The sequence below is a fragment of the Nomascus leucogenys genome, chromosome 2 (assembly GCF_006542625.1).
Source record: "Nomascus leucogenys isolate Asia chromosome 2, Asia_NLE_v1, whole genome shotgun sequence".
NCBI classification, from domain to species: Eukaryota; Metazoa; Chordata; class Mammalia; order Primates; family Hylobatidae; genus Nomascus; species Nomascus leucogenys.
The window spans coordinates 50,353,849-50,379,889 of NC_044382.1; the positions used below are offsets into that span (position 1 = coordinate 50,353,849).

The window sequence follows — 26,041 nt, forward strand, 5'->3', positions numbered from 1 at the left end:
CCCGAATGACTGGTGCAGAGCAGAGGCCCAAACATCAGATGAAGTGTTTCAGTTTTGTTTTTGGCAAGGGGAAGGAAACAGCTCACATTCAGGCAACAATCTCATTTTCCTGTCACCAGGTCAAGGCCACCATTCCGGGCCTGCAGCAGGTGTTCATTTAGGGCCTGAACGCTACCCGGCTGATGAGAAACAGCACAGGCCCTGGAGAAGATGGCCCAACGCCCCTATGCCACAGGCTCAAGAGGAATGGAAGAAGTTTCTAGAACTGTACAAATATAATCGTACATTAATAGTAACCTGATTTCGAAGAAAAGTTTCTTCTGAAGACAAGGTGATCCAATTTTAACAAAAATTTTGGCTGGGCACAGTGGCTCAAGCCTGTAATCCCAGCACTTGGGGAGGCTGGGGCAGGTGGATCACTTGAGGTCAGGAGTTCGAGGCCAGCAGGGCCAACATGGCGAAACCCCTTCTCTACTAAACATATAAAAATTAGCTGGGCATGGTGGCACGCGCCTGTAATCCCAGCTACTTGGGAGGCTGAGGCAGGAGAATCGCTTGAACCCAGGAGCAGAGGCTGCAGTGAACGAGATCGCGCCACTGCACTCCAGCCTGGGCAAGAGAGCAAGGCTCCATCTCAAAAAAAAAAAAAAAAAAAGAAAAAAAATTTTAAATTAAAAAATTTGTAAATACAAATAAATAAATAAAAGAAGAGAAGTTTCCCAGTCTTCCTCCAGGGACTCAACCTCTAGACCTGCACTGTCCAATATGGGGGCCACAGCTACCTGCAGCCACGGAGCACTTAGAAGGTGGCTGGTATGGATTAAGATGTGCTGTGTGTCAGAAAGACACACCTGAGGCCAAAAAGTATGTAAAATATCTCATTAGTACTTTTCTTTATACTGATTACATGTTAAAATAACATTTCAGATATGTGGAAATAAGATACATTATTAAAATTAATTTCACCTGTGTTTTTGTTCTTACTTTTTCTTTTTCGGGACACAGTCTCGCTCTGTCACCCAGGCTGGAGTGCAGTGGCGCGATCTTGGCTCACTGCAATCTCTGCCTCCTGGGTTCAAGCGATTCTCCTGCCCTAGCCTCCCAAGTAGCTGAGATTATGTGCCACCGTGCCTGGCTAATTTTTGTACTTTTAGTAGAGATGGGGCTTTGCCATGTTGGCCAGGCTGGTCTTGAATTCCTGGCCTCAAATGATCCATGGGCCTCAGCCTCCCAAAGTGCTGGGATTGCAGGCGTGAGCCACAGTGCCCGGCCTATGTTTTTACTTATTTTTAATATGGCTAGTAGCAAATTCTAAATTATACACACACCTCGAATTCTGGTACAGCACTGATCTAGCACCTGCCTCCTCCCTGCCATTGGCCTCCTGTGTGACTTGACAAGAACCAGCCTGTTCCTGCCTCAAAGCTTCCCACATGCTGTTCCCTCCACCTAAAATGCTTTTCTCCTGTTCCTCTAGACAATTCCTTTTTCTCTTTCTGGTGTCCAGGTGTCACTTCCTCCAGGAAGCCTTCCTTGATAAACACACATGCATGTACGCACACACACACACACACACACACACACACACACACACACACACACACACCCAGGCCAGGCAAAGTCTCCCATGATGCATTCCCAGATCATCCTGTACTTTGCTCCATCGCATCTGTCACAACTGGAATAGTTTGCACCATTTGTTCAACTTTCTGTTTTCCTCTCTAGAGTCTAAATTCCAGGAGGACAGGGATGCCGTCTGCTGTTCACCACTTCAGCGCCAGCCTCTAGCTCGGAACTCGAAGGTGCTTACTGCACGAAAGCTGATAAATCAGCGTCAGGCCCTGCCCCTGCTACAAGCGAGCCTCATGATCCTAAGAAAATGCCCTAGAGAGAAGAAAAAAACTCTTACACAAAACTCTGACCCAACACTAAGAAACTCTTAAGTCTAAGAAGGAAAGAAAAGCAGGGGCCAGGCACGATGGCTCGTACCTGTAACTCCAGCATTATGGGAGGCTGAGGTGGAAGGATCGCTTGAGCCCACAAGTTTGAGACCAGCTCGGGCAACAAAGGGAGGCCCTGTCTCTACAAAAAATACAGAAAAGCTGGGCATAGTGGTGTGCATTTGTGGTCTTAGCTACTCGGGAGGCTGGGGTGGGAGGATCGTTTAAGGCCAGAAGTTTGAGGCTACACTGAGCTATGAAGGCAATGCACGCTAGCCAGGGTGACAGAGTAAGACCCTGTCTCTTACTTAAAAAAAAAAAAAAAAAAATAGCTGGGCATGGTGGCTCATGCCTATAATCCAAGCTCTTTGGAAGGCCGAGATGGGAGGATTGCTTGAGGCCAGGAGTTTGAGACCAGCCTGGGCAACACAGTGAGACCACATCTCTTAAAAAAAAAAAAAAAAACCAAGAAAGAAAGAAAAGAAAGGGGAGAAAAAATGTCTTGGCCACCTACTGCAGACTAAAATGCAAAGAGTCACAATATACCTGTAGAAAAGCAGTAAGAGGAAAGGCCTTGGCCAGCATTCAGCATTTGGAGCAGGATCACCCTTTGCTCAAATACGTGTTCCCACGAGGCTAACCAACTTCCAAAGCCGACACCTCACAGAACACTCTGGAGGCGGCAGCCTGGACCAGGGGAAGGGAATCCTGACAGAGAGCTTTTCTTCTGTCTTCAGGTGAGGCTCCACAAGGCAGCCTCTCAGCCAGCACTCAGTGACACAGGGGGCAGGTTTGTTGGAACATTCGTTGCAGGGCCTCCGTGTTTACTTTTTGAGACTTGTGGCTAAAAGGACCTTTTCTTTCCAACAGCTCTCGGCTGATACCAAAGCCAGGAAAAGGGCCCCGGCTATAACTTTGAGAAGTTGAGGGTGTGGGGCTGAGGGAGGGAGTTGCTTTTGGCATCTTTGGGAATTCCTTGAGGTTCTGGCCTGGGCATATCTGCCTGAGGTGCAGGATGATAGAAAGCGACACACAGGGGGCTTTTCAGAGACTGCTAAAGACAGCCTGAAATCCCAAAGCCTGGCATCTGGTGCCAATCAAAAAAACAGTAGTCGCTGATGTAACTGCAACTCGATCAGGGCAAAATGAAACAACAGCTTGCATTTGGAGGCTGGAGCTGGGCTCAGCCCATAGCCTCCCCCGAGTGGGCAGCACGCACCACACTGGTCCTGCTGTCGGCCTCCGAGGTGAGCCGGACACTGGCCACAAAGACCTAAGTCACAGGAAAAGACGTTCATCCTCAGTAATTAGAGGAGAAAGTCACTTTTAACATCGTGTGTGTGTGTGTGTGTGTATGTGTATGCATGTATTCATGGTTTTGTGTTGTAGGCACACAAAAGTGAATAAAATTCACAAAACGCCTGCCCCCATAGACCTTACATTCTATTTGTGGAGGACAATGAATGAGAAAAATAAACAAAATAAACAGTAGTATATGGGGATAACCGCTTACAAGAAAATAAAGCAGAGAAGGGAAACGGAATGTTGGGAAGGAGTAGTCACAATTAAGATAGTTTTGTCAAGGCCATAGTATACAATACGTGTGGTCCTATTTTTTTTTTTTTAAGAGACACGGGGCCAAGAGTGGTGGCTCATGCCTATAATCCCAACACTTTGGGAGGCCGAGGTGGGTGGATCACTTAAGATCAGGATTTCAAGACCAGCCTGACCAACATGGTGAAATCCCATGTCTACTAAAAATACAAAAATTAGCCAAGCACCGTGGCACACACCTGTAATCCCAGCTACTCGGGAGGCTGAGGCAGGAGAATCACTTGAATCCAGGAGGCAGAGGTTGCAGTGAGCCGAGATGTGCCACTGCACTCCAGCCTAGGTGACAGAGTGAGACTCCGTCTCAAAAAAATAATAATAACAAAAAAGAAAGAGACAGGGGTCCCACTCTGTCACCCAGGCTGGAATACAGTGGCATGATCACAGTTCACTGCATCCTCGAGCACCAAAGCTCAGGTAATCCTCCCGCCTCACTCTCCTGAGTAGCTGGGACTACAGGTGCGCACAACCACACCTGGCTAATTTTCCTGTTTTTTTGTAGAGGGTCTCGCTATGTTGCCCAGGCTAGTCTCGAACCCCATCCCTCCCCTGCCCCCGCCTCAGCCTCTTAATGCGCTGAGATCACAGGCATGAGCCACTGTGCCCGGCTGTATGATTCCATTTCTATAAAATGTCCAGGAAAGGTAAATCTACAGAGACACAAAGTAGATTCGTGGTTGCTAGGGGCTGGAGGTGGAAAGGGGAATTCACTATAAATGAGCACAAAGGATCTCACTGGAGCAATGGAAAAATTCATGGCAATGACTGCATGACTCAGTAATGTTTTTTTTAAATCACTGAATTAATGATTTTTTAAAATCATTTTAAAATCCCTGAATTACACACCTTTTTTAAAAGGCATGACCAGGTACAGTGGCTCACACCTGTAATCCCAGCATTTGGGAGGCCAAGGCAGGAAGATTGTTTGGGGCCAGGAGTTTAAGACCAGCCTAGTCAACATAGTGAGATCCCATCTCTATAAAATTAAAATAAATTAAAATGAAGACAGCATTATCAAAGAAGGCCTCACTGAGGTGATATTTCAGTGGACTGGAAGGGGTGAGTTTCAGGAGAGATTTAAGGCCAGTGCCAGGGGTCAGCGGCAGGAGAGCAGCACTGGGCTGGAGAAACAGCAGGGGGACCTGTGGCCCGAGGGGTCTGGAAAGCGGAGGAGCATGTTTCAGATGAGGTAACAAAGGAGTAACAGACACACATAAAGGCATCACAGGGGGCCGGGGGGCCCATAGGGAAGGACTTTGGTTTTTATGGAGTAGCAATACAATTTGACTTCTGGTCTGAATTATTATGGCTGCTGCATTCAGAACCATTCCATAGGAAGACAACAGCAGATGCAGGGAGACCCATTAAGAGGCCTTTGCAATAACAGTCAAGAAGTGACTTGGACATGGGTGACAGCAGCAGTCACAGTGACAGATGGTCAGATCCCAGAATATATCCTAAAGGCAATGCAGACAGGAGGTGCTGATGGGACAGAAAACGAAGTCAAGGAAGGCACGGAGGATTTTAGCCTGAGTGACACAGAATTGTCACTGCTTCAAGATGTGGAAAGCTGTGGGAAGCAGGTGACTCAGATTTCAACAGTTCACTTGAGGATGTTAATTAGACGTAAATACTGCTTTGGTTGCCAGAGCAGAGGCCCTAGCTGTGAGTTTTGGGTGTATAGGCCAAATTTAAAGCAAGGAGGCTGGATGTGCTCATGAATGAAAGGGGGGTAAATTAACAAGTTAACACAGGACAAAGCCACCATGGAGCACCCCCATGTTTGCAGACTGGGGAAGAGGAAAATGAGCAAGGGAGACTGAATGAGAGTGACCAGAGAGATGGACAGAAAACCCACAGAGTGTGGCACCCTGAAACCAAGGCAGAACATATGTCAAGCAGGAAGGATTGATTCATTGTGTCCAATCTATAAGGCCAGTGATTACAGCTTGAGAAGTGACCATTGGGTTTAGCAACACGGAGGTCACTGGCGACCCTGGGACAAGCAAATGCAGCAGAGCAGCAGAACACCTCACTGGAGGCTCCTCATGAAGAAAAGGACAGGCGCCGTGGCTCACACCTGTAATCCCAGAACTTTGAGAAGCTGAGGCAGGCAGATCACTTGAAGTCAGGTGTTTGAGACCAGCCTGGTCAACTTGGTGAAACCCCATCTCTACTAAAAATAAAAAATTAGCTGGGCGTGGTGGCGGGCACCTGTAATCCCAGCTATTTGGGAGGCTGAGGCAGGAGAATCACTTGAACTCGGGAGGCAGTGGTTGCGGTGAGCCAAGATCACACCACTGCACTCCAGTCTGGGCAACAGAGTGAGACTCCATCTCAAAAAAAATAAAATAAATAAATTAAATTAATTAAATTAAATATAAAATATAAAACAAAATAAAATAAAACAAAACAAAGAGAAATCACTTTGCCTAACAGACTAAGGTAAGTTAAAAAGACTGACAACACCCAGTGCTGTTGGAGATACAGGGAAACAGGTATGTGGCACCCTTACAGTGTGTAAATTGGTCCAGACTCTGCCATGGACACAGGCAGCAGGCATCAAAAACTTGAAACACACCCACCTTCTGACCCAGCGACTGCATGTCTAGGAATTTACTGTAGGAAAAAAAAAAGAGGAGCATAAAGGTATCTTTACAAGAATTTAGGCTGGGCACAATGGCTCACACCTGTAATCCCAGCACTTTGGGAGGCTGAGGCGGGAGGAAATGCAAAAATTAACCAAGCATGGTGGCACAAGCCTGTAATCTCAGCTACTCAGAAGGCTGAGGTGGGAGGATCACTTGAGACTGGGAGGTGAAGGCTGCAATGACCTGTGATCACATCCCTGGGTGACGGAGTGAGACTCCATCTCTTTAAAAAAAAAAAAAAAAAAAAAAAAAGAGTTTAACAAAAAGTGCTGCTAGTAATTGTAAAAAAAATAGAAAGGGCCGAGAATGAAAGACTGGTTAAACTGTGGGTACATTTATTTATACAAAACAAAAATAAAGCACCTGGCTGGGCACAGTAGCTCACACCTGTAATCCCAGCACTTTGGGCGGCCAAGGTGGGTGGATCACCTGAGGTCAGGAGTTCGAGACCAGCCTGGCCAACATGGCAAAACCCTGTCTCTACCAAAAATACAAAAATTAGCTGAGCATGGTGGTGCACATCTGTAATCCCAACTATTCAGGAGGCTAAGATGGGAGAATCGCTTGAGCCCGGGAGGTCGAGGCTGCAGTGAGCCAAGATCGCACCACTGCACTCCAGCCTGGGTGACAGAATGAGACTCTGTCTCAAAAAACAAAACAAAACAAAACACACCCATTACTGTAGCCATTAAAACTGACCTAGTTTCACTGATGTGGAAAAAACTGGGTGAAAAAATCAAGTTACAAAGAAATACGTATAATGAGTTCCCATTTGGGGAAAAAAAAAAGCATACATACAAATATGATTATATGCCCCCCAACACAGTGGCTATATTACAAAGTATTAACTGGATTAGTTCTGAATTACAGAATCCCAAGTGATTTTAACCTTATTCCTTGGAAGGCAGAATGTATAGAGGTTATGGGCAGAGGCTCTAGGAACAAAAGACCTGGGTTAAATCCTAACTCTGCGAACTCCTTATAGGACAACTTTGGACAAATTACATAGCATCTCTCCACCTCAATTTCTTCATCAAAGGGGATGGCACCACAATCTACCTTGAATGTATGGAGGAAGAATAAATGAGTTTATACATATATGTGTGTGCATGTGTGTATATATGTGTGTATGTGTGTATATGTGTATGTATGTGTATGTGTATATGTATACATGTGTGTATATGTATACATGTGTGTACATGCGCATATGTACATGTGTACATGTATACGTGTGTATATGTATATACATGTGAGGGAATTCAGAAAAATGACTGATACATACTAAGCACTCAGAATATTGTCCTTTTTAGTAATAAGCATGAAATAATAATAATCAGAAAAATACTAATAATGTTTTTAATTTTATGAGCCTGTATTGCTTTACTTTTTATTTTATTAGCTTGCTCAAGAATGATTTAGTGTATATATATATATAAAATATATATATTATATATTATATATTATATATATTATATATATTATATATTATATATATATTATATATATAATATATAATATATATAATATATAATATATAATATATAATATATATTATATATATAAAATATATATAATATATATTACATATATAATATATATAATATATATATTTTTTTTTTAATAGAGTGGTGGGTCTCGTTATGTTGCCCAGGCTGGTCTTGCACTCCTGGCTTCAAGTCATCCTCTCACCTCAGTCTCCAAAGTGCTGAAATTACAGGCAAGAGCCACTGCACTGGGCTGAGTAATTATTTTTAATTGTGGTAAAATATACATGATATGAAATTTTACACAGCTTTTACAGTCATACAAAATATTAATAAAAATGTTCAATTTTGGGAGCAAGAGAAAAACTCTCAGAATCTAGTATTATTGTAATCATTCCACAAGATTGAAATAGTGGTTTACCAGGTTGAAAAAACTAACTGGGTATGCAGGACTGGTTTAGCAGTTTCTACCATGAAGCCTGTTCAAGGCACCAGGGTCTGTAGCTGTCTTTTACTTTTGTCCCTTGCTGCCTCCTCAGCTGAAGAATGGTGAGTAATTTATCCAATTTAAGTTTAAAATTGCCAGCCTGGGCAACATAGTAAGACCCTGACTCTACAAGAAATTTAAAAATTAGCCTGGTGTGGTGGCAGACACCTGTAGTCTTAGCTACTCAGAAAGAAAATAAAGCAGAGAAAGGAAATTGGGAACATGTGTTGAGGCCATAATACACAGTATGTATGATTCCACTGCTTTTTTTTTTTTTTTTTTCGAGACGGAGTCTTGCTCTGTCACCCAGGCTGGAGTGCAATGGGGAGATTTCGGCTCACTGCAACCTCCGCCTCTTGGGTTCAAGCAATTCTCCTGCCTCAGCCTCCCGAGTAGCTGGGACTACAGGTGCGCACCACCATACCCGGCTAATTTTTGTATTTTTAGTAGAGACGGGGGTTTCACCATATTGGCCATGCTGGTCTCAAATTCCTGACCTTGTGATCCGCCCACCTCAGCCTCCCAAAGTGCTGGGATTACAGGCACTGCGCCCAGCCCCTGCCCCCCCTCCTTTTTTTTTAAAGAGACAGGATCTCACTCTGTCGCCCAGGCTAGAGTACAGTGCCATGATCATAGCTCAGTGCATGATCTATGGCCTAGGGCCAGGAGTTCAAGGTTACAGTGAGCTATGATTAAGCCACTGTACCCTAGCCTGAGTGACAGAGTAGGTCCTTGCCTCTAAAAAACTAACAATAAAAATTAGGCCGGGTGAGGTGGCTCATGCCTGTAATCCCAGCACTTTGGGAGGCCAAGATGGCTGGATCACCTTAGGTCAGGAGTCTGAGACCAGCCTGGCCAACATGGTGAAACCCTGTCCCTACTAAAAATACATAAATTAGCCAGGCATGGTGGCTCATGCCTGTAATCTCAGCTACTCAGGAGGCTGAGGCAGGAGAATTGCTTGAACCCAGGAGGCAGAGGTTGCAGTGAGCCAAGATCGTCCCACTGCACCCCAGCCTGGGTGACAGAGGAGTGAGACTCCACCTCAAAAAAATAAAAATAAATAAATAAATATTTTTTTAAAACTAATAATAAAAATAAATTTAAAGTTGTTTTTAACTGAAGAGCAACTTTTTAAAAATTTCTTCTCTTCTCCCTCTGACTCAAGTACCAAGGTTCAGTAGTTTTATTTATCTTCCAGCTGAAAAACTGGAAAAACAGTGCTGTGTTTACTTTAAAATAAATGCGTACACTGTCTGTCAGGCACAGCTGCTTAAGACCCACGGCCCATCCACCAGAACACTCCATCCTCACGGAGCAATAAGGGAGGAGGCCCACCGCTCATGACTGGCCTGTCTGTTCTTGGAATGTAAAGTGCTGCAATAACCCTCTGCTCAAAAGATTTTTAAATAGATAGGGGGTTGTTTTCTTTTTCTTTCTCTTTTTGAATCTGGTAGACACACATGAGGAAAGAGAAGAAACACACACAGAACATGGACAGCGTAAAGTACGGAGCTTTTCAAAATCAACTTCACCTTTCATGGCGGTGTGGGTACAGCAATTCTCAAATCGCCTTCTGTGCATTACAGATGTGAAGGAATTTGTAAATATATAAATAGTGTTGAGTGCCAGGGTTCTCATGAGAATGGAGGAAGGTTAGGAAGAGCCCTGTGGAGCTGAGTTGGAATTGGTGGATTGGTGGCTTCAGTACAAATTCACAGTGTTTAATATACAGGTTCAGAAGCCAGGCACAGGACCGCACGCCTGTAGTTCCAGCAACTCCGGAGGCTGAGGCAAGAGGATCGCTTGAGCCCAGGAGTTCGAGGCTACAGTGAGCTATGATCACACCACTGCACTGCAGCCTAGACGACAGAGCAAGACCTTGTCAAAAAAAACAAACAAACAAACGACCCCACGTTTGTTATGGAAGGTACCTGACTTTATTTTCCCCCGAGTGGTTAGCTTACTGGTTCTCAAACAAGTGTGTGTCCGAATCCCGAGGGCTTGTTGGCCTGAGAATTTACATGTCTGACATATTTCCTGGAGATGCCCGTGCCGCTGGCCTCAAAAACCACTGGGTTAGCTGATGATCCTAATGCCACTTGTTTGCCTTTCTCTTCTAATTTTAAATGCCATCTTTATCACATAGTAAATTTTATCTATATTGGATTATGTTGGGACAAAAATATATGATGGGGACATGTGAAAAGATACAGCAGCAAGCTTGAAGAGGCAGCCACTGGCCAAGACAGAGATCATTTTAGCATCAAATCAACACCAGAGGCCAGGAACAGTGGCTCACAGCTGTAATCCCACAGCACTTTGGCAGGCCAACGTGGGAGGATCACTAGAGCCCAGAAGTTTAAGACCAGCCTTGGGCAAGATGGTGAAACCCTGTCTCTACAAAAATACAAAAAAAAAAAAAAAAATAGCCAGCGCATACCTGTAGTCACAGCTACTCTGGAGGCTGAGGTGGGGGGATCGCTTGAACCCAGGAAGCTGAGATTGCGCTACTGCACTCCAGCCTGGGTGACAAAGCAAGACTCTATCTAAAACAAACAAACAAAAAAACCAAAAAAAAGCCAGGCACAGTGGCTCACGCCTGTAATCCCAGCACTTTGGGAGGCCGAGGCAGGTGGAACACCTGAGGTTGGGAGTTTGAGACCAGCCTGACCAACATGCAGAAACCCCGTCTCTACTAAAAATACAAAATTAGCTGGGTGTGGTGGCGCATGCCTGTAATCCCAGCTACTCGGGAAGATAAGGCAGGAGAATCGCTTGAACCCGGGAGGCGGAGGTTGCGGTGAGCAAAAATCGTGCCATTGCACTCCAGCCTAGGCAACAAGAGCAAAACTCCATCTCAAAAAAAAAAAAAAAATTACACCAGAAATAAGTTATAACCCATGGAATAAAATCTGAATCCATGAGTAGAAGCTGATAATACATACCTACACACACGCATACAGGAAAAGGGAAAGCCCTTCTTTGCAGTACTATGCCAATTAATAAATGCAGAAGGAAGGATGGAATTCAAAAATAAAAATTTATAGGCATCAGAGTAAAATCACTGGATGCAGAAACTAGCAGGTGAAGGTGTGATGAGGAATAGACATTCACATAGTCTCAAAGTATCTCCCCATAAATTATAATACCTTTTCATTCTCAAGGGGAAACAGTAATTTTGCAGTGGAAAAACCTGACACACAACACCCTAAGTGATGAAAGTTAATGTCATCAATAATAAACAAGCTGAGTCATGAGCTTCCAGATATGCTGCACTGAGAAGGACACAAAGTCACTCCTGGGTGTTCCTGCCAAGAATGCACACTCTGAATCTAACCATGAGGAAAAGCAGACAGCCCCAAGTTGAGGGGAATCTGCCAAATAATTTTTAAAAATTAGCTGGGCAGGGTGGCACACATCTGTGATCTCAATGAGAGGCTGAAGTGGGAGGATTCCTTGAGCCCAGGAGGTAGAGGCTGCAGTGAGCCATGTTCACACCATTGCACTCCAGCCTGGGCCACAGAGCAAGACTCTGTCTCAATTAAAAAAAAAGGGGGGGTTGGGGGCAGGCACGGTGGCTCATGCCTGTGATCTTAGCACTTTGGGAGGCCGAGGCAGGCAGGTTACCTGAGGTCAAGAGTTCAAGACCAGCCTGGCCAACATGATGAAACCCCATCTCTACAAAAATACAAAAATTAGCTGGGCATGATGGCGGGTGCCTGTAATCCCAGCTACTCAGGAGGCTGTGGTGGAAGAATTGCTTGAACCCAGGAGGCGGAGGTTGCAGTTAGCCAAGATCATGTCATTGCACTCCAGCCTGGGCGACAGAACGAGACTCCATCTCAAAAAAATGAGGTCTGTACTCTTCAACAATGCCAATGTCATGAAAGACATAAATACCCTAAGGAACTGATCCAGATCTGGATTTGAAGAGACAGGACAACTAAACACTGCATCTTGCATGAGGTCCTGGACTGTGACAGCTGGGAAATCTGAATTAGATTAACAACACTACAAAAACGGGAAATTTCTTAGTTTTGTTAATTGTACTGTAGTATCCTTCTCCTTTAGGAACCAGACACATCAGTATTTAGGGATAAAAGAAACATGAGGTTTGTAATTTACTCTAAAATGGCTCAGAAGAACACAGTGAAAGCAAATGTAGCAAATTTTAACAGTTGGGTGAAGGATGACATTGAGGAGTTCTTTGTTCTATTCTTGTAACATTTCCCTGAATTTGAATTTTTTATTTTTTTTGAGACTGGGTCTGGCTCTGTCATCCAGACTGTAGTGCAGTGACACAATCACAGCTCACTGCAGGCTCTAAGTCCTGTGCTCAAGTGATCCTCCCACCTCAGCCTACCAAGTGGCTGGGACTACAGTTGCATGCCACCATAGCCAGCTATTTTCTTTATTTTTATTTTTATAGAGACGGGGTCTCACTATAATACTGAGGCTGGTCTCAAACTCCTGGGCTCAAGAGGTCCTCCCGCCTCAGCCTCCCAAGTAGCTGGGACTACAGTTGCATGCCCACCATGCCTAGCTATTTTCTTTATTTTTATTTTTATAGAGACTAGGTCTCACTATAATACTGAGTCTGGTCTCAAACTCCTAAGCTCGAGAGAGCCTCCCACCTCAGCCTCCCAAAGTGCGGGGAGGTATGAGCCACCACGCCCTGCTATTTTTTATTTTTTGTAGGGATGGGGGGGTGGCGTGGGTCTCACTATGTTGCCCAAGCTGGTCTTGAACTCTCATGCTCGAGCAATCCTCCTGCCTTAGACTCCCAAAATGCTGGGATTACAGGTATGAGCCATCGTACCTAGCCTGAAATTATTTAAAAATACAAAACTTGGGCCAGGCACAGTGGCTCACGCTTGTAATCCCAGCACTCTGGGAGGCCAAGGCGGGCGGATCACAAGATCAGGAGATCGAGACCACGGTGAAACCCCCATCTCTACTAAAAATACAAAAAAAAAAAAAATAGCCGGGCGTGGTGGCGGGTGCCTGTAGTCCCAGCTACTCGGAGAGGCTGAGGCAGGAGAATGGCGTGAACCCGGGAGGCGGAGCTTGCAGTGAGCCGAGATTGCGCCACTGCACTCCAGCCTGGGCGACACAGCGAGACTCCGTCTCAAAAAAAAAAAAAAAAAACTACAAAACTTGGGGAGGGAAAAAACCTACTTCAAGCTACATTCACCTCCTTGAAAGTAGGAGATTCTGGGAAAGCCAAAGTCTGCGGTGTTCCTGGGGAGAGCTGCAGGAGCGGGGAGCTACAAGAGGAAATGGAGTATTAGACTCTACCTGCTAACAATGTAGAGAAATTAAGAGCAGCCAGTGGGTGGGGACAGATGAAACATGCTGGTAACTCTTGAAGCTGCATCATGAAAATTATGTTTGAAAATTCCAGCCAGGCGTGGTGGCTCACACCTATAATCCCAGCACTTTGGGAGGCCGAAGTGGGCAGATCACTTGAGGTCAGGAGTTCGAGACCAGCCTGGCCAACATGGTGAAACCCCATCTCTACTAAAAATAGAAAAATCAGCTGGGCGTGGTGTGCACCTGTAATCCCACCTGCTCAGGAGGCTGAGGCAGGAGAATTGCCTGAACCTGGGAGGCGGAGGTTGCAGTGAGCGGAGATTGCGCCATTGCACTCCAGTCTGGGCAACAGAGCGAGACTCCGTCTCAAAAAAAAAAAAAAGAAAATTCCTCTAGTAAAAAGATGTTAAGGCCGGGCACAGTGACTCATGCCTGTAATCCTAGAACTTTGGGAGGCTGAGGCAGGAGGATGGCAAGGTCAGGAGATTGAGACCATCTGGCTAACATAGTGAAACTTCATCTCTACTAAAAAAAAATACAAAAAATTAGCCAGGCATGGTGGTGGGCACCTGTAGTCCCAGCTACTCGGGAGGCTGAGGCAGGAGAATGGCATGAACCCGGGAGGTGGAGCTTGCAGTGAGCCGAGATCATGCCACTGCCCTCCAGCCTGGGGGACAGAGCAAGACTCCGTCTCAAAAAAAAAAAAAAAAAAAGAAAGAAAGAAAAAAGATGTTAAAAACTCAATTGGCAACATCAAAAACTGGGTTCTACCGAGAGATGACTAGAACTACCTTTAAGAGGCAAACCAGCACTTTTGGGCAAGTCTTTTTGCAGCCATGGCCAGCACAATGTCCCCACAGAGAGAGTCAGCCCAGGTTGACCATCCGCCACTGCGGGACTTGAGTGAAACCCTGCATTACAGCATCCCTCTGCCAAAAAGAGGCAGAAAACAGCCAGCTGAGTTTCCCAGCCAATGTCCAAGTCCACCCAGGGGAAACAAGGGAGCAAATGAAAGAACGAATTCTGTCCGTGGAAGAGGAAAATGCCAGTTAGGGCAACCATTGCCCATCAGGTCCTTCCCCAGGAAAAGATGTTGCGGGAAGACTGGGCCACGGTGAGAGGAGTTACCTAACGCATTGTGACCCACTTACCCTGCACAGCTGTATGCACGATTCAACACCACTCTACAAACACTGTTCCACACCAAGAGCAAGGGGCAGGCCCATGGGGCTGAAATGTCCCATGTTAAAGACAGCTTCCCCACTCTACCGCCCTCAAAGCTTCTTTCTTTTCTTTTCTTCTTTTTTCTTTCTCTCTCTCTCCCCTTCCTTCCTTCCTATTTCTCTCTCTCTGTCTCTCTCTCTCTCTCTTTCTCTTTCTGACAGAGTTTCACTCTTGTCACCCAGGCTGGCGTCCAATGGTGCAATCTTGGCTCACTGCAACCTCTGCCTCCTGGGTCCAAGTGATTCTCCTGCCTCAGCCTCCCGAGTAGCTGAGATTACAGATTTGCGCCACCATGTCTGGCTCATTTTTTGTATTTTTAGTAGAGACAGGGTTCCACCATGTTGGTCAGGCTGGTCTCGAACTCCTGACCTCAGGTGATACACCCACCTTGGCCTCCCAAAGTGCTGGGATTACAGGCGTGAGCCACCGTGCCTGGCCACCCTCAAAGCTTCTGCATTTGTCTCATCCTAGAATTCCCTCCTGAAACAACCTCAGGACTGCCTTCCCTTTAGGCAAGACGGTCTTGCATCAGGAAACAGGGTCTCTGTGGTCCATCTCCGAGATTCAAACCTCCCCATCTTTGGGAAGATTTGCAATTACCAGAAATAACCTTGCTCTAAATAGAAGACATTATGAAACATGGCCAGAATGTTAGGTACATAGGCTACGTACTCCATTGCCATCCTAGAAGATTTGTTTTTCTAAGAAAAAGCCCACTGCCCTGTTGCAATCCACATTTTCCAACAGACTCTGATCTGATTTGCCTGCTACCCAACCCAGCCACATGCACAACGTGCTACGGCTGGTGCCAGCAATAGCAGCAATAGCTACAACCAATACCACAAACAATATAACCACTGGAAAACATAAAAAACATCCACTTAAATAACTCTGGGTTTGAAGATAAAATCACAACAGTAATTACAAACGATCAGAGCACAGTAAAATTTATGGGATGGCAAATTGGTACAACACTAGAAAACTGATGGTGTCTACTAAAGGTAAGCATACATCCACCCTGTGAACCAAAGCTCCTAGATCTGTACATACGCAATAGAAATGTATGTGTGTGTCCTTCAAAATACATGTCCTAAGAGTGTTTACGTCAGCATTGTTCATGATGGCCAAAAACTGGAAACAACTCAAATGTCTACCAATAGGAGAATAGAGAAATAAATTATGGTGTATTCATAAAACAGAACACTACACCCAAATACAAAGACAGGCCATGGCCAGGCACAGTGGCTCACGCCTGTAATCCCAACACTTTGGGAGGCCGAGGCGGGCAGACCACCTGAGGTCAGGAGTTCGAGACCAGCCTGGCCAACATGGCGAAACCCCATCTCTACTGAAAATACAAAAATTAGCCAGGCATGGTGGCAGGTGCCTGTAATCCCAACTATTCAGGAGGCTGAAGCAGGAGAACTGCTTGACCCTGGGAGGTGGAGGTTGCAGTGAGCCAAGATTGCACCATCGCACCCCAGCCTGGGTGACAAAAGTGAAACTCCATCTCAAAAAAAATAAAAATAAAAATAAAAGACAGGCCAGTCATGATGGCTCATGCCTGTAATCCCAGCATTTTTGGAGGCCAAAGTGGGAGGATCGCTTGAGACCAGCCTGGGCAATATAGCAAGATCCCATCTCTACTTAAAAAAAAAAAAAAAGACAGACTGCTGACACATGCAAAAAAATGGTCATATATCTTTAATCTCAAAGATATAAAATGAAAAGCCAGGCATAAGAAAACATACTGCATGTTCTCACTATTATGAAATTCAACACTAGGCAAAGCTAAACAACAGTGATAGAAGTCAGAATAGTGGTTATTTCAGAGAGGAGAAATTAACTAGAAGGGACAATGGGAAACTTCTGGGGATGCTAGAAATATTCTATGTCTTGATGTGGGTGATGATTACACAGCTGTGGACACATGTACATATTCAAGTTGTAACACTAAGAATGTTTTTTGTTTTGTTTGTTTGTTTTTTGTTTGTTTGAGATAGGGTTTTGCTCTGTCACCCAGGCTGGAGTGCAGCATGATCACAGCTTACTGCAGCCTCAATCTCCCGGACTCAAGCAATCCTCCCACCACTGCCTCTCAAGTAGCTGGGACTACAGGTGTGCAACACCACACCTGGCTAATGTTTTTTAATTTCTTTTTTGTAGAAACAGGGTCTCACTATGTTGCCCAGACTGGTCTCAAATTCCTGAGCTCAAGCAATCCTACCACCTCAGCCTCCCAAAGTGCTAGGATTACAGACATAAGCCACTGCACCTGGCTGCCCTTTCTTTTTCTTTTTTCTTTTGTTTTTTTTTTTTTTTTTTTTGGAGAAAGGGTCTTGCTCTGTCACCCAGGCAGGAGTGGAGTATCACAATAACAACTTGCTGCAGCCTCAGCCTCCTGGGCTCAAGCAATCCTCCCGACTCAGCCTCCCGAGCAGCTGGGACCACAGGCACACTCCACCACACCTAGCTAATTTTTTAAATTTTTTGTAGAGATGAGTTTTCACTGCTACATTGAAAGAAAAAAAATTCAATATCCAGGGGGGAAAATTCAAAGACAAGTATAAAGCAAACATGTTTTCATTATTAAATAAAAATGGACAACGATAGGCCGGGCGTGGTGGCTCACGCCTGTAATCCCAGCAGTATGGGAGACTGAGGCAGGTGGATCACCTGAGGTCAGGAGTTCGAGATCAGCCTAGCCAACATGGTGAAACCCCATCTCTACTAAAAATACAAAATTAGCCGGGCATGGTGACGTGTGCCTGTAACCCCAGCTACCAGCTATTCAGGAGTCTGAGGCAGGAGAATCACTTGAACCCAGGAGGCAGAGGTTGGAGTGAGCCAAGATCATGCCATTGCATTCCAGCCTGGGCAAAAAGAGATAAACTCCATCTCAAAAAAAAAAAAAAAAAAAAGACACAGATAAATGCAGTAAGCTTTCAACCTGAAAAGCTATAAATGAATGAATGAATGAATGAATAAATAAATAAATAAATAAAACAGATCTAGGGCAAATAGTAGAAAAAGTTAATAAAGTTAAAGACAGAAATTAATATTACAAAATATGGTGTATCTGACAAATCCAAGAAGTTGTTCCATGAAAAGTAAATTTAAAAGCAAAAATTAAAAACAAAAATGTTTAAGTTAGTCAAGAAAAAAACTGGGGAAACACACAAATAGCAAAAATTTAAAGTAAAAAATACTACAGACGTTTTTAAACTGAGAATGATATTTAAAACCCTTATTCTAATAAATTTGAAAATCTCATGAACCGATTTTCTCATAAAAAATGAGTTAACAAAATTGAGTCAAGACGAAACAAAAAAGCTGAACAAACCAGTAATTATGGGGGGGTTGAAACTGAAAAAAAAAGTCATCAAAGAATTATTTCAAAGCAAGATGCCAGACCCAGTTGGTTTTATGGGTGAGCTCTTTGCTGCACTCATGGAACAGATAATTCCCATGTTATAGAGACTGTTCCCAAAGTTGGAAAGCACATCAATTTACTTTATAAAATTAGCTTGGTCTTGATTCCAAAGCTGACAAAAATAGACCAAAGCTACAGACAAATACCACTAATGAATACAGATGGAAAACCCCAATATAAAATATTAACAAACAATTCTAACAAAATTTTCAAGGAATAGTCTATCTTGAGCAACTAGGTATATTCTAGAAATTCTAAGATAATTACTATTAGGAAATTAATATATTTTTTAAAATCTTTTCTAGAGACAGGGTCTCACTCTGCTGTCCAGCCTAGAGTGCACTGGCACAATCATAGCTCACTGCAGCCTCAGGATCCTGGACTCAAGTGATCCTCCTGCCTCAGTCACCCAAGTAGGTGGGACTACAGGCATACACCATCACACCTGGCTAATTTTTTTTTTTAATTTTTAGTAGAGACAGGGTCTTGTTATGTTGCCCTGTCTGGTCTCAAACTACTGGCCTCAAGTGATCCTTCTGCTTCAGCCTCTCAAAGTGCTGAGATTACAGGTATGAGCCAGTGTGCCCAGTTGTAGAAATTAATACAGTAATTTAAAGAAGAAAAATCATATAATCATTCCAATAGTTGCTTAACAGATATTTGATAAAAAGTCAACACCCAACCCGGGCAACATAGTGAGATATCACCTCTAAAAAAAAAAAAAAAAAGAAAAAAAATTTAAATTAGTAACACACCTATAGTCCCAGCTACTCCAGAGACTGAGACGGGAGGATTGCTTGAGCCTGGGAGGTAGAGGCCACAGTGAGCAGTGATCATGCCACTGCACTCCAGCCTGGGCAACAAAGCAAGATCCTGTCTCAAAAAAAACTCAACATCCTTCCTTATTTTTTTTTAACCTGCAATGATTAATAAATCAAAAAGATTCCCAGTCAGAAAGGTGCCAAAAAATAAAATAAAATAAAAAGAATAAAGCAAAAAGGTTACTAACACCCAACCTTATACCTAGAAGTTATTTACTAGAGGGCATTTCTCTATCACCACTAAAACAGAAAGTTTTATGCAAAGCAACTAACACGAAATAGAAATATAATTATCTCTTAGGGTTAACAAAATTATCAGTGTCACAATCCACATAAAAGTCTACCAAGCAGGCTGGACGCAGTGACTCACGCCTGTAATCCCAGCACTTTGGGAGGCCAAGGCAGGCAAATCGTCTGAGGTCAAGAGTTGGAGACCAGCCTGGCCTTCATGATGAAACCCCGTCTATACCAAAAATACCAAAATTAGGCATGGTGTTGGGTGCCCGTAATCCCAGCTACTCAGGAGGCTGAGGCACGAGAATCGCTTGAACCCGGGTGGCGGAGGTTGCAGTGAGCCAAGATCATGCCACTGTACTCCAGCCTGGGTGACAGAGTGAGACTCCATCTCAAAAAAAAAAAAAAAGTCTACCAAGCAAACTCAAAAGAAACTACTGCAAACCTATCCTAAAGGACTCAGTCAGATGACAAAAGAAAATGCAGAAACAGCCATCTACCAACAATACTGAGTTAGAAGACAGAATAAGAAAAGATCCCACTGAAAATAATACCAAAGGTTTTTAAGATTTAAAGTGGAATCTATTTAAAGATAACTTCAAAATTATTTGAATTAATTTAGAAACATCCCATGTTCCTAGGTGGGGAGATTCAGTATGAAAATTCCCCATTACGTTAACTTTACATATGACAGGACTCCATAAAATCTCAAGAGATTTTTTTTGGGGGCATGGGGAGTAGGAAGAGGAGAGAATCTGATGAAACTGTTAAGGTTCATCTAGAGATGTGATGTACACAAAGAAAAGAAGCATGAAGACTTTGAAAAAAAAAAAGAGAAACTTAACTGCCAGGTATTAAAACATAATTTTACAATAGCTTAGACAGAGTGATTTGGAAAGGCTAATAAAACGATGGATTAAATGGAAAGTCCCTAAGCAGGCCCAAGTACACATATGTTTTTAATATAAGCTGAAGCAACTCAAGTCATTGGGGAAATAGATGGATTATTCAATAAGTAGTGCTAAACCAATCAGCTACATGGAAATTAGGGAAAAAAATGAATTAGATCCCTATTCGTACTGGGCACAAAAAGTAATCAAATATTTAACAATAGTCCCAAATGAATCACAACAGCTATTAGTTTGTCCTACTGAGATAGGCCAAATTCTCTGTGCCCAAGTTTTACTGAAATCACATTCTCTCTCATGGCTTCCAAGACATTTCTCATGGACACTTGAAAAGATTATCACATTTCATAAAATACAAAAAAGTAAAATTGTGGCTCATGCCTGTAATCCCAACACTTTGGGAGGCCAAGGTGGGCAGATCACTTGAGGTCAGGAGTTCGAGACCAGCCTGGCCAACATGGTGAAACTCCCGTCTCTACTAAAAATACAAAAATTAGCCGGGCATGGTGGCAGGCACCTGTCATAATCTGAGGCAGGAGAATCACTTGAACCCAGAAGACAGGGGTTGCAGTGAGCCAAGATCGCACCACTGTAGTCCAGCCTGAGCGACAGTGCGAGACCCTGTCTCAAAAAAGAAAAGAAAAGAAAAGAAAAATCTTCTGACGCATGTTACAACATGAATAAGCCTTGAGGACATTATGCTGACTGAAATAAGCCAGTCATAAAAGGACAAATACTGTATGGTTCCACTAACATAAGCTACCTGGAAAAGCCAAATTCACAGAAGCAGAAAGCAGAGTGGTAGCTGCCAGGTGCGAGGGGAGGAGGGGGAGTCATGGTTTAATGGGCACAAAATTTCAGTTTTGCAAGGTGAAAAGAGTTCTGGGGATAGATGGTGGTGATGGCTGTACAAGGTGAATGTACTTAACACCACTAAACTGTACACCTAAAAATTATTAACGTGATTAACTGTACGCCTAAAAACTATTAACGTGATTAATTTTACATCATGTGTATTTTATCACAACTAAAAATAAATATAGGCCGGGCACGGTGGCTCATGCCTGTAATCCCGGCACTTTGGGAGGCCGAGGCGGGCAGATCACGAGGTCAGGAGATCGAGACCAGCCTGGCCAACATAGTGAAACCCTGTCTCTACTAAAAATACGAAAATTAGCCGGGCATGGTGGTGGGTGCCTGTAGTCCCAGTTACTCGTGAGGCTGAGGCAGGTGAATCGCTTGAACCCAGAAGGCGAAGGTTGTGGTGAGCCAAGATCGTGCGACTGCACTCCAGCCTGGGCAACAGGGCAAGACTCCGTCTCAGAAAAAAAATAAATAAATAAAAATAAATATATACTGACACATTTTTAAAGAGAAAAAGGCATATTGCAAAATAATATGTTCATGTATAATCTCAATTTAGTTTCACTGATGTCATAAACATCAATATACGTCTACAAATATAAAAAAAAGATCAGAATAAGGATCTGAGGAGAAATAATTATTTAAAAGATAAAATTAAAAAGCTCAAAAATGTATACATCAAAATGTTAACAGTAGTCAGGTATAGTGGTGCACGCCTGTGGTTCCAGCTACTCCGGAGGCTGAGGCAGGAGATGGCTTGAGGCTGGGAGTTTGAGGCTACAGTGCGCTGTGATCGTGCCTATAAATAGTCACCACACTCCAGCCTGAGCAATATAGTGAGATCCCATCTCAATCTAAAATTTAATTAATTGGCCAGACGCAGTGGCTCACATCTGTAATCCCAGCACTTTGGAAGGCCAAGGCAGGCAGATCACTTGAGCTCAGGAGTTCCAGACCATCCTGGCAACATAGTGAGACCTACTCTCTACTAAAAATATGAAATACGGCCAGGCCATGGTGGCGTGTGCCTGTAGTCCCAGCTACTAGGGGTGGGGGCTGAGGTGGGAGGATCACTTGAGCCCAGGAGCAGAGGCTGCAGTGAGCCAAGATCGCACCACTGCACTCCACCTGAGTGACAAAGTGAGAAACCTGTCTCAAAAAAATATATAAAATATAAAAATAAATTAATTAATTAAAGTAAAATTGCTTTTTTTTTTTTTTTTAAGACTTGCTCTGTCACCCATGCTGGAGTGCAGTGGTGCAATCTCGGCTCACTGGAACCCCCACCTCCCAGGTTCAAGGGATTCTCCTGTCTCAGCATCCTGAGTAGCCAGGATTACAGGCACCCACCACCATCCCCAGGTAATTGTTGTATTTTTCTTAGTAGAAACAGGGTTTCCCCATGTTGGCCAGGCTGGTCACGAACTCCTGACCTCAGGTGATCCACCCGCCTCAGCCTCCCAAAGTACTGGGATTACAGGCGTGAGCCACCGCACCCAGCCATAAAATGGCTTTTTAAAAAACATTAAGAATAACTATCAGGCTGGGCGCGTGGCTCACGCCTGTAATCCCAACACTTTGGGAGGATGAGGCGGGCAGATCACCTGAGGTCAGGAGTTCAAGACCAGCCTGACCAACATGGTGAAACCTCATGCCTTCCTTCCTTCCTTCCTTCCTTCCTCCCTTCCTCCCTCCCTCCCTTCCTTCTTCTTCTTTCTTTTCTTCTCTTTTCTTCCTTCTGTGGCCCAGGCTGGAATCGACTCGGCTCGCTGCAGACTCCCTGCCTCCGGCTCCCGTGATTCTCCAGCCCCGGGCTGCGGGCTGCCTGGGATTGCCGGCGCGCACCACCACCGCTGCCTGCTCTCCTTTGGCTGGAGGCGCGGTTTCGCCATGTTGGCCAGGCTGGTCTCCAGCTCCTGACCCCGAGTGCTCTGCCCGCCTCGGCCTCCCGAGGTGCTGGGACTGCAGACGGAGTCTCGCTCACTCGGTGCTCGGTGTTGCCCGGGCTGGAGTGCGGTGGCGTGGTCTTGGCTCGCTGCAGCCTCCGCCTCCCAGCCGCCTGCCTTGGCCTCCCAGGGTGCTGGGATTGCAGCCTCTGCCCGGCCGCCGCCCCGTCTGGGAGGTGGGGAGCGTCTCTGCCTGGCCGCCCATCGTCTGGGATGTGAGGAGCGCCTCTGCCCGGCCGCCCCGTCTGGGAGGTGAGGAGCTCCTCTGCCCAGCCACCACCCCGTCTAGGAAGTGAGGAGCGTCACTGCCTGGCCGCCCATCGTCTGGGATGTGAGGAGCGCCTCTGCCTGGCTGCCCCGTCTGGGAAGTGAGGAGCGCTTCTGCCCGGCCGCCCCGTCTGGGAAGAAGTGAGGAGCGCCTCTGCCCGGCCGCCCCATCTGGGAAGAAGTGAGAAGCGCCTCTGCCCAGCCGCCCATCGTCTGGGATGTTAGGAGCGCCTCTGCCTGGCCGCCCATCGTCTGGGAAGTGAGGAGCGCCTCTGCCCGGCCGCCCCGTCTGGGAAGAAGTGCGGAGCGCCTCTGCCCGGCCGCCCCGTCTGGGAAGCGAGGAGCGCCTCTGCCGGGCCGCCCATTGTCTGGGATGTGAGGAGCGCCTCTGCCCGGCCGCCCATTGTCTGGGATGTGAGGAGCGCCTCTGCCCGGCCGCCCCGTCTGGGAAGTGAGGAGCGCCTCTGCCCGGCCGCCACGTCTGGGAAGGGAGGAGCGCCTCTGCCCAGCCGCCCCGTCTGGGAAGTGAGGAGAGCCTCTGCCCAGCCACCCATTGTCTGGGATGTGAGGAGCGCCTCTGCCCGGCCACCACCCCGTCTAGGAAGTGAGGAGCATCTCTGCCCAGCCGCCCCGTCTGGGAAGAGAGGAGGGCCTCTGCCCGGCCACCCATTGTCTGGGATGTGAGGAGCGCCTCTGCCCGGCCGACCCGTCTGGGAGGTCTACCACGGAGGCCAGAAGCAATGTGGGGGCTGGACGTGGTGGCTCACGCCTGTAGTCCCAGCACTCTGGGAGGCGAGGTGGGTTGATCACTTGGGGCTAGGAGTTCGAGACCAGCCTGGCCAACATGGCGAAACATATGAAAAATACAACAGACAAACAAACCAACCAACCCAGCGACAACAAAACAGGTCTACCCTGGAGTCATACTCGAATTTTTTCTATTTTCCTCCCTTTCTGATCCTTTATCCCACTTTCTTTTTCTTCCTCTTCCTTCTCCTTCTTGTCAAATAGAGGATTGAGTTATTATCATTGATGCATACAAAGTCCCCCTCTCATTTATTTTCTTTAACTCCCACTCCCCATTTCTATTCCCTGTCTTCCCATGTGCAACCTTCCCAATATGTTTGATATGCATCTTTTTGTTTGTATGTATTTTTAGAAAATGTTTATGTTTTGTATGCAAAAAAAATAAAAAATAAATAAAATAAAAAAATAATGTAAAAATAAAAAGAAACCTCATGTCTATTAAAAATACAAAAATTAGCTGGGAATGGTGGCACGCACCTGTAATCCCAGCTACTTGGGAGGCTGAGGTGGTAGGGTCGCTTGAACCTGGGAGGCGGAGGTTGCAGTGAGCCGAGACTGCGCCACTACACTCCAGCCTGGGCAACAGAGTAAGACTCCATCTCAAAAGAAAAAAAAGAAAAAACAATAACTATTACTAGGTGCTGTGCTTACGGGCAAATTTTGTTTTCCTTCTGTAATTTACAATTTCTACAAGGACTTTTGCTAACCAAAAGCAAAAGTATATTAGCTGGGCGAATGAAGAAGAAAAAAGGACCCTCATGCTGGTTGCTGCATCCTAATGTGAGGCTATCCACAAGTATATTTCCAAATATTGCAATAAATAGAATTCTCCCTGATGATCAAATTACAAAAGGCTGGCTAGGGTTTGGGAAAATAAACACCAATTCAGAAGACAAAGCAATCAGGGAGTTCTCTGCAGGATTAAAGTGGAGGCGCATCTCTGGTTTTAAACAATTCCTCGGGCCAGGGTGGGTTCAGCACATCTCTATGTGCCCAGCTGAAAAGAAAAGACCAGAGGAGGCTCAAAGAGCTTTCAAGTGGCCCATCGCTTAAAAGGACAGGCTTGGAGAGAAAAGAAAGACTCTTAAATCAATGTAACACGCTCGCTGGAACACAACGCTCCCCGCCCCCACCTCTTTCCTAAGCTACATCCACTTTCAGAAAATACTTTCTAGACATCAAGAGAAAAAGGAGCCTTTCTTTCCATGCCATTCATTCGCCACATATGGTACTGCTCTGAATAGAGGCCTTATGAAGGAGGGTCCAATACCACAGCCATGGGCCACGCCACTGACCACAAACAGCAATAAATAGATGAGGATTTATATGTCCGTGACGTAGAGGCACATTGGCTAATTCAGATGGCGTGTCCATCACGTTCCAACATCCAGTAAATGTTTACTGAGTGCCGAGTAAGCACAGGGCACTATTTGTAACACTATCCCAGACACACACGTGCACACACGCACACAGGCATGCACATACACACATATACGTATACACACGCTCCTTTGTTCTGTTTTAGGGCTGAGGCTAGAAAAGCAATGATTTAGGCTAGAGGCATTTGGCAGTTTCATTCAACATATCACACATCTCCTGCAACGGGAAGAGAAGCAGAGGCAGACAGAAAGTTTCCAGTCCCTAAGGAAGGATCAAGGGCAACACACCACTGCATCACATTACTAGAGGCCCTGGACAAAGAGGGCTAAACTCTGTAGTAGAGGCAGAGAGGAGCCCTCAGCCTTCCTAAAACTCCAAAGACAGTTATCCAAGGAGAACAGAGGTACCGCAGCCCCTAGTCCTGGGGGAAACTGCAACACCAGGTTGATCTGCCAGGTCCTCCCATCCCCACCAAGGAATCACGTCGGCGCCCCCTTCATCATACATACTTTTGCCCCCATTGTTCTTCAAGACATTGGAGAGGTTGACAGACGCAGTGCCTAGCAGTTCATTTCTCAAGGTATGGCAGCTCCAGACCTTTAAATCTAAATGACTCTGGGCCGTGACATTCCTGGAAAACAAATACCTGATTCATTACATCCAAGCAG

General features: G+C 45.3%; 1 protein-coding gene across 3 annotated transcripts in view; it reads right to left on the bottom strand.

The window, feature by feature from the left end:
• Nucleotides 1-26,041, bottom strand: part of WWP2 (WW domain containing E3 ubiquitin protein ligase 2) — a 183,116-nt gene that overhangs the window by 116,045 nt on the left and 41,030 nt on the right. For all 3 annotated transcript variants that reach the window (XM_030816471.1, XM_030816469.1, NM_001280106.1), the window contains 1 exon segment: nucleotides 25,883-26,004. In XM_030816471.1, coding sequence (XP_030672331.1) covers nucleotides 25,883-26,004 — 122 coding nt within the window.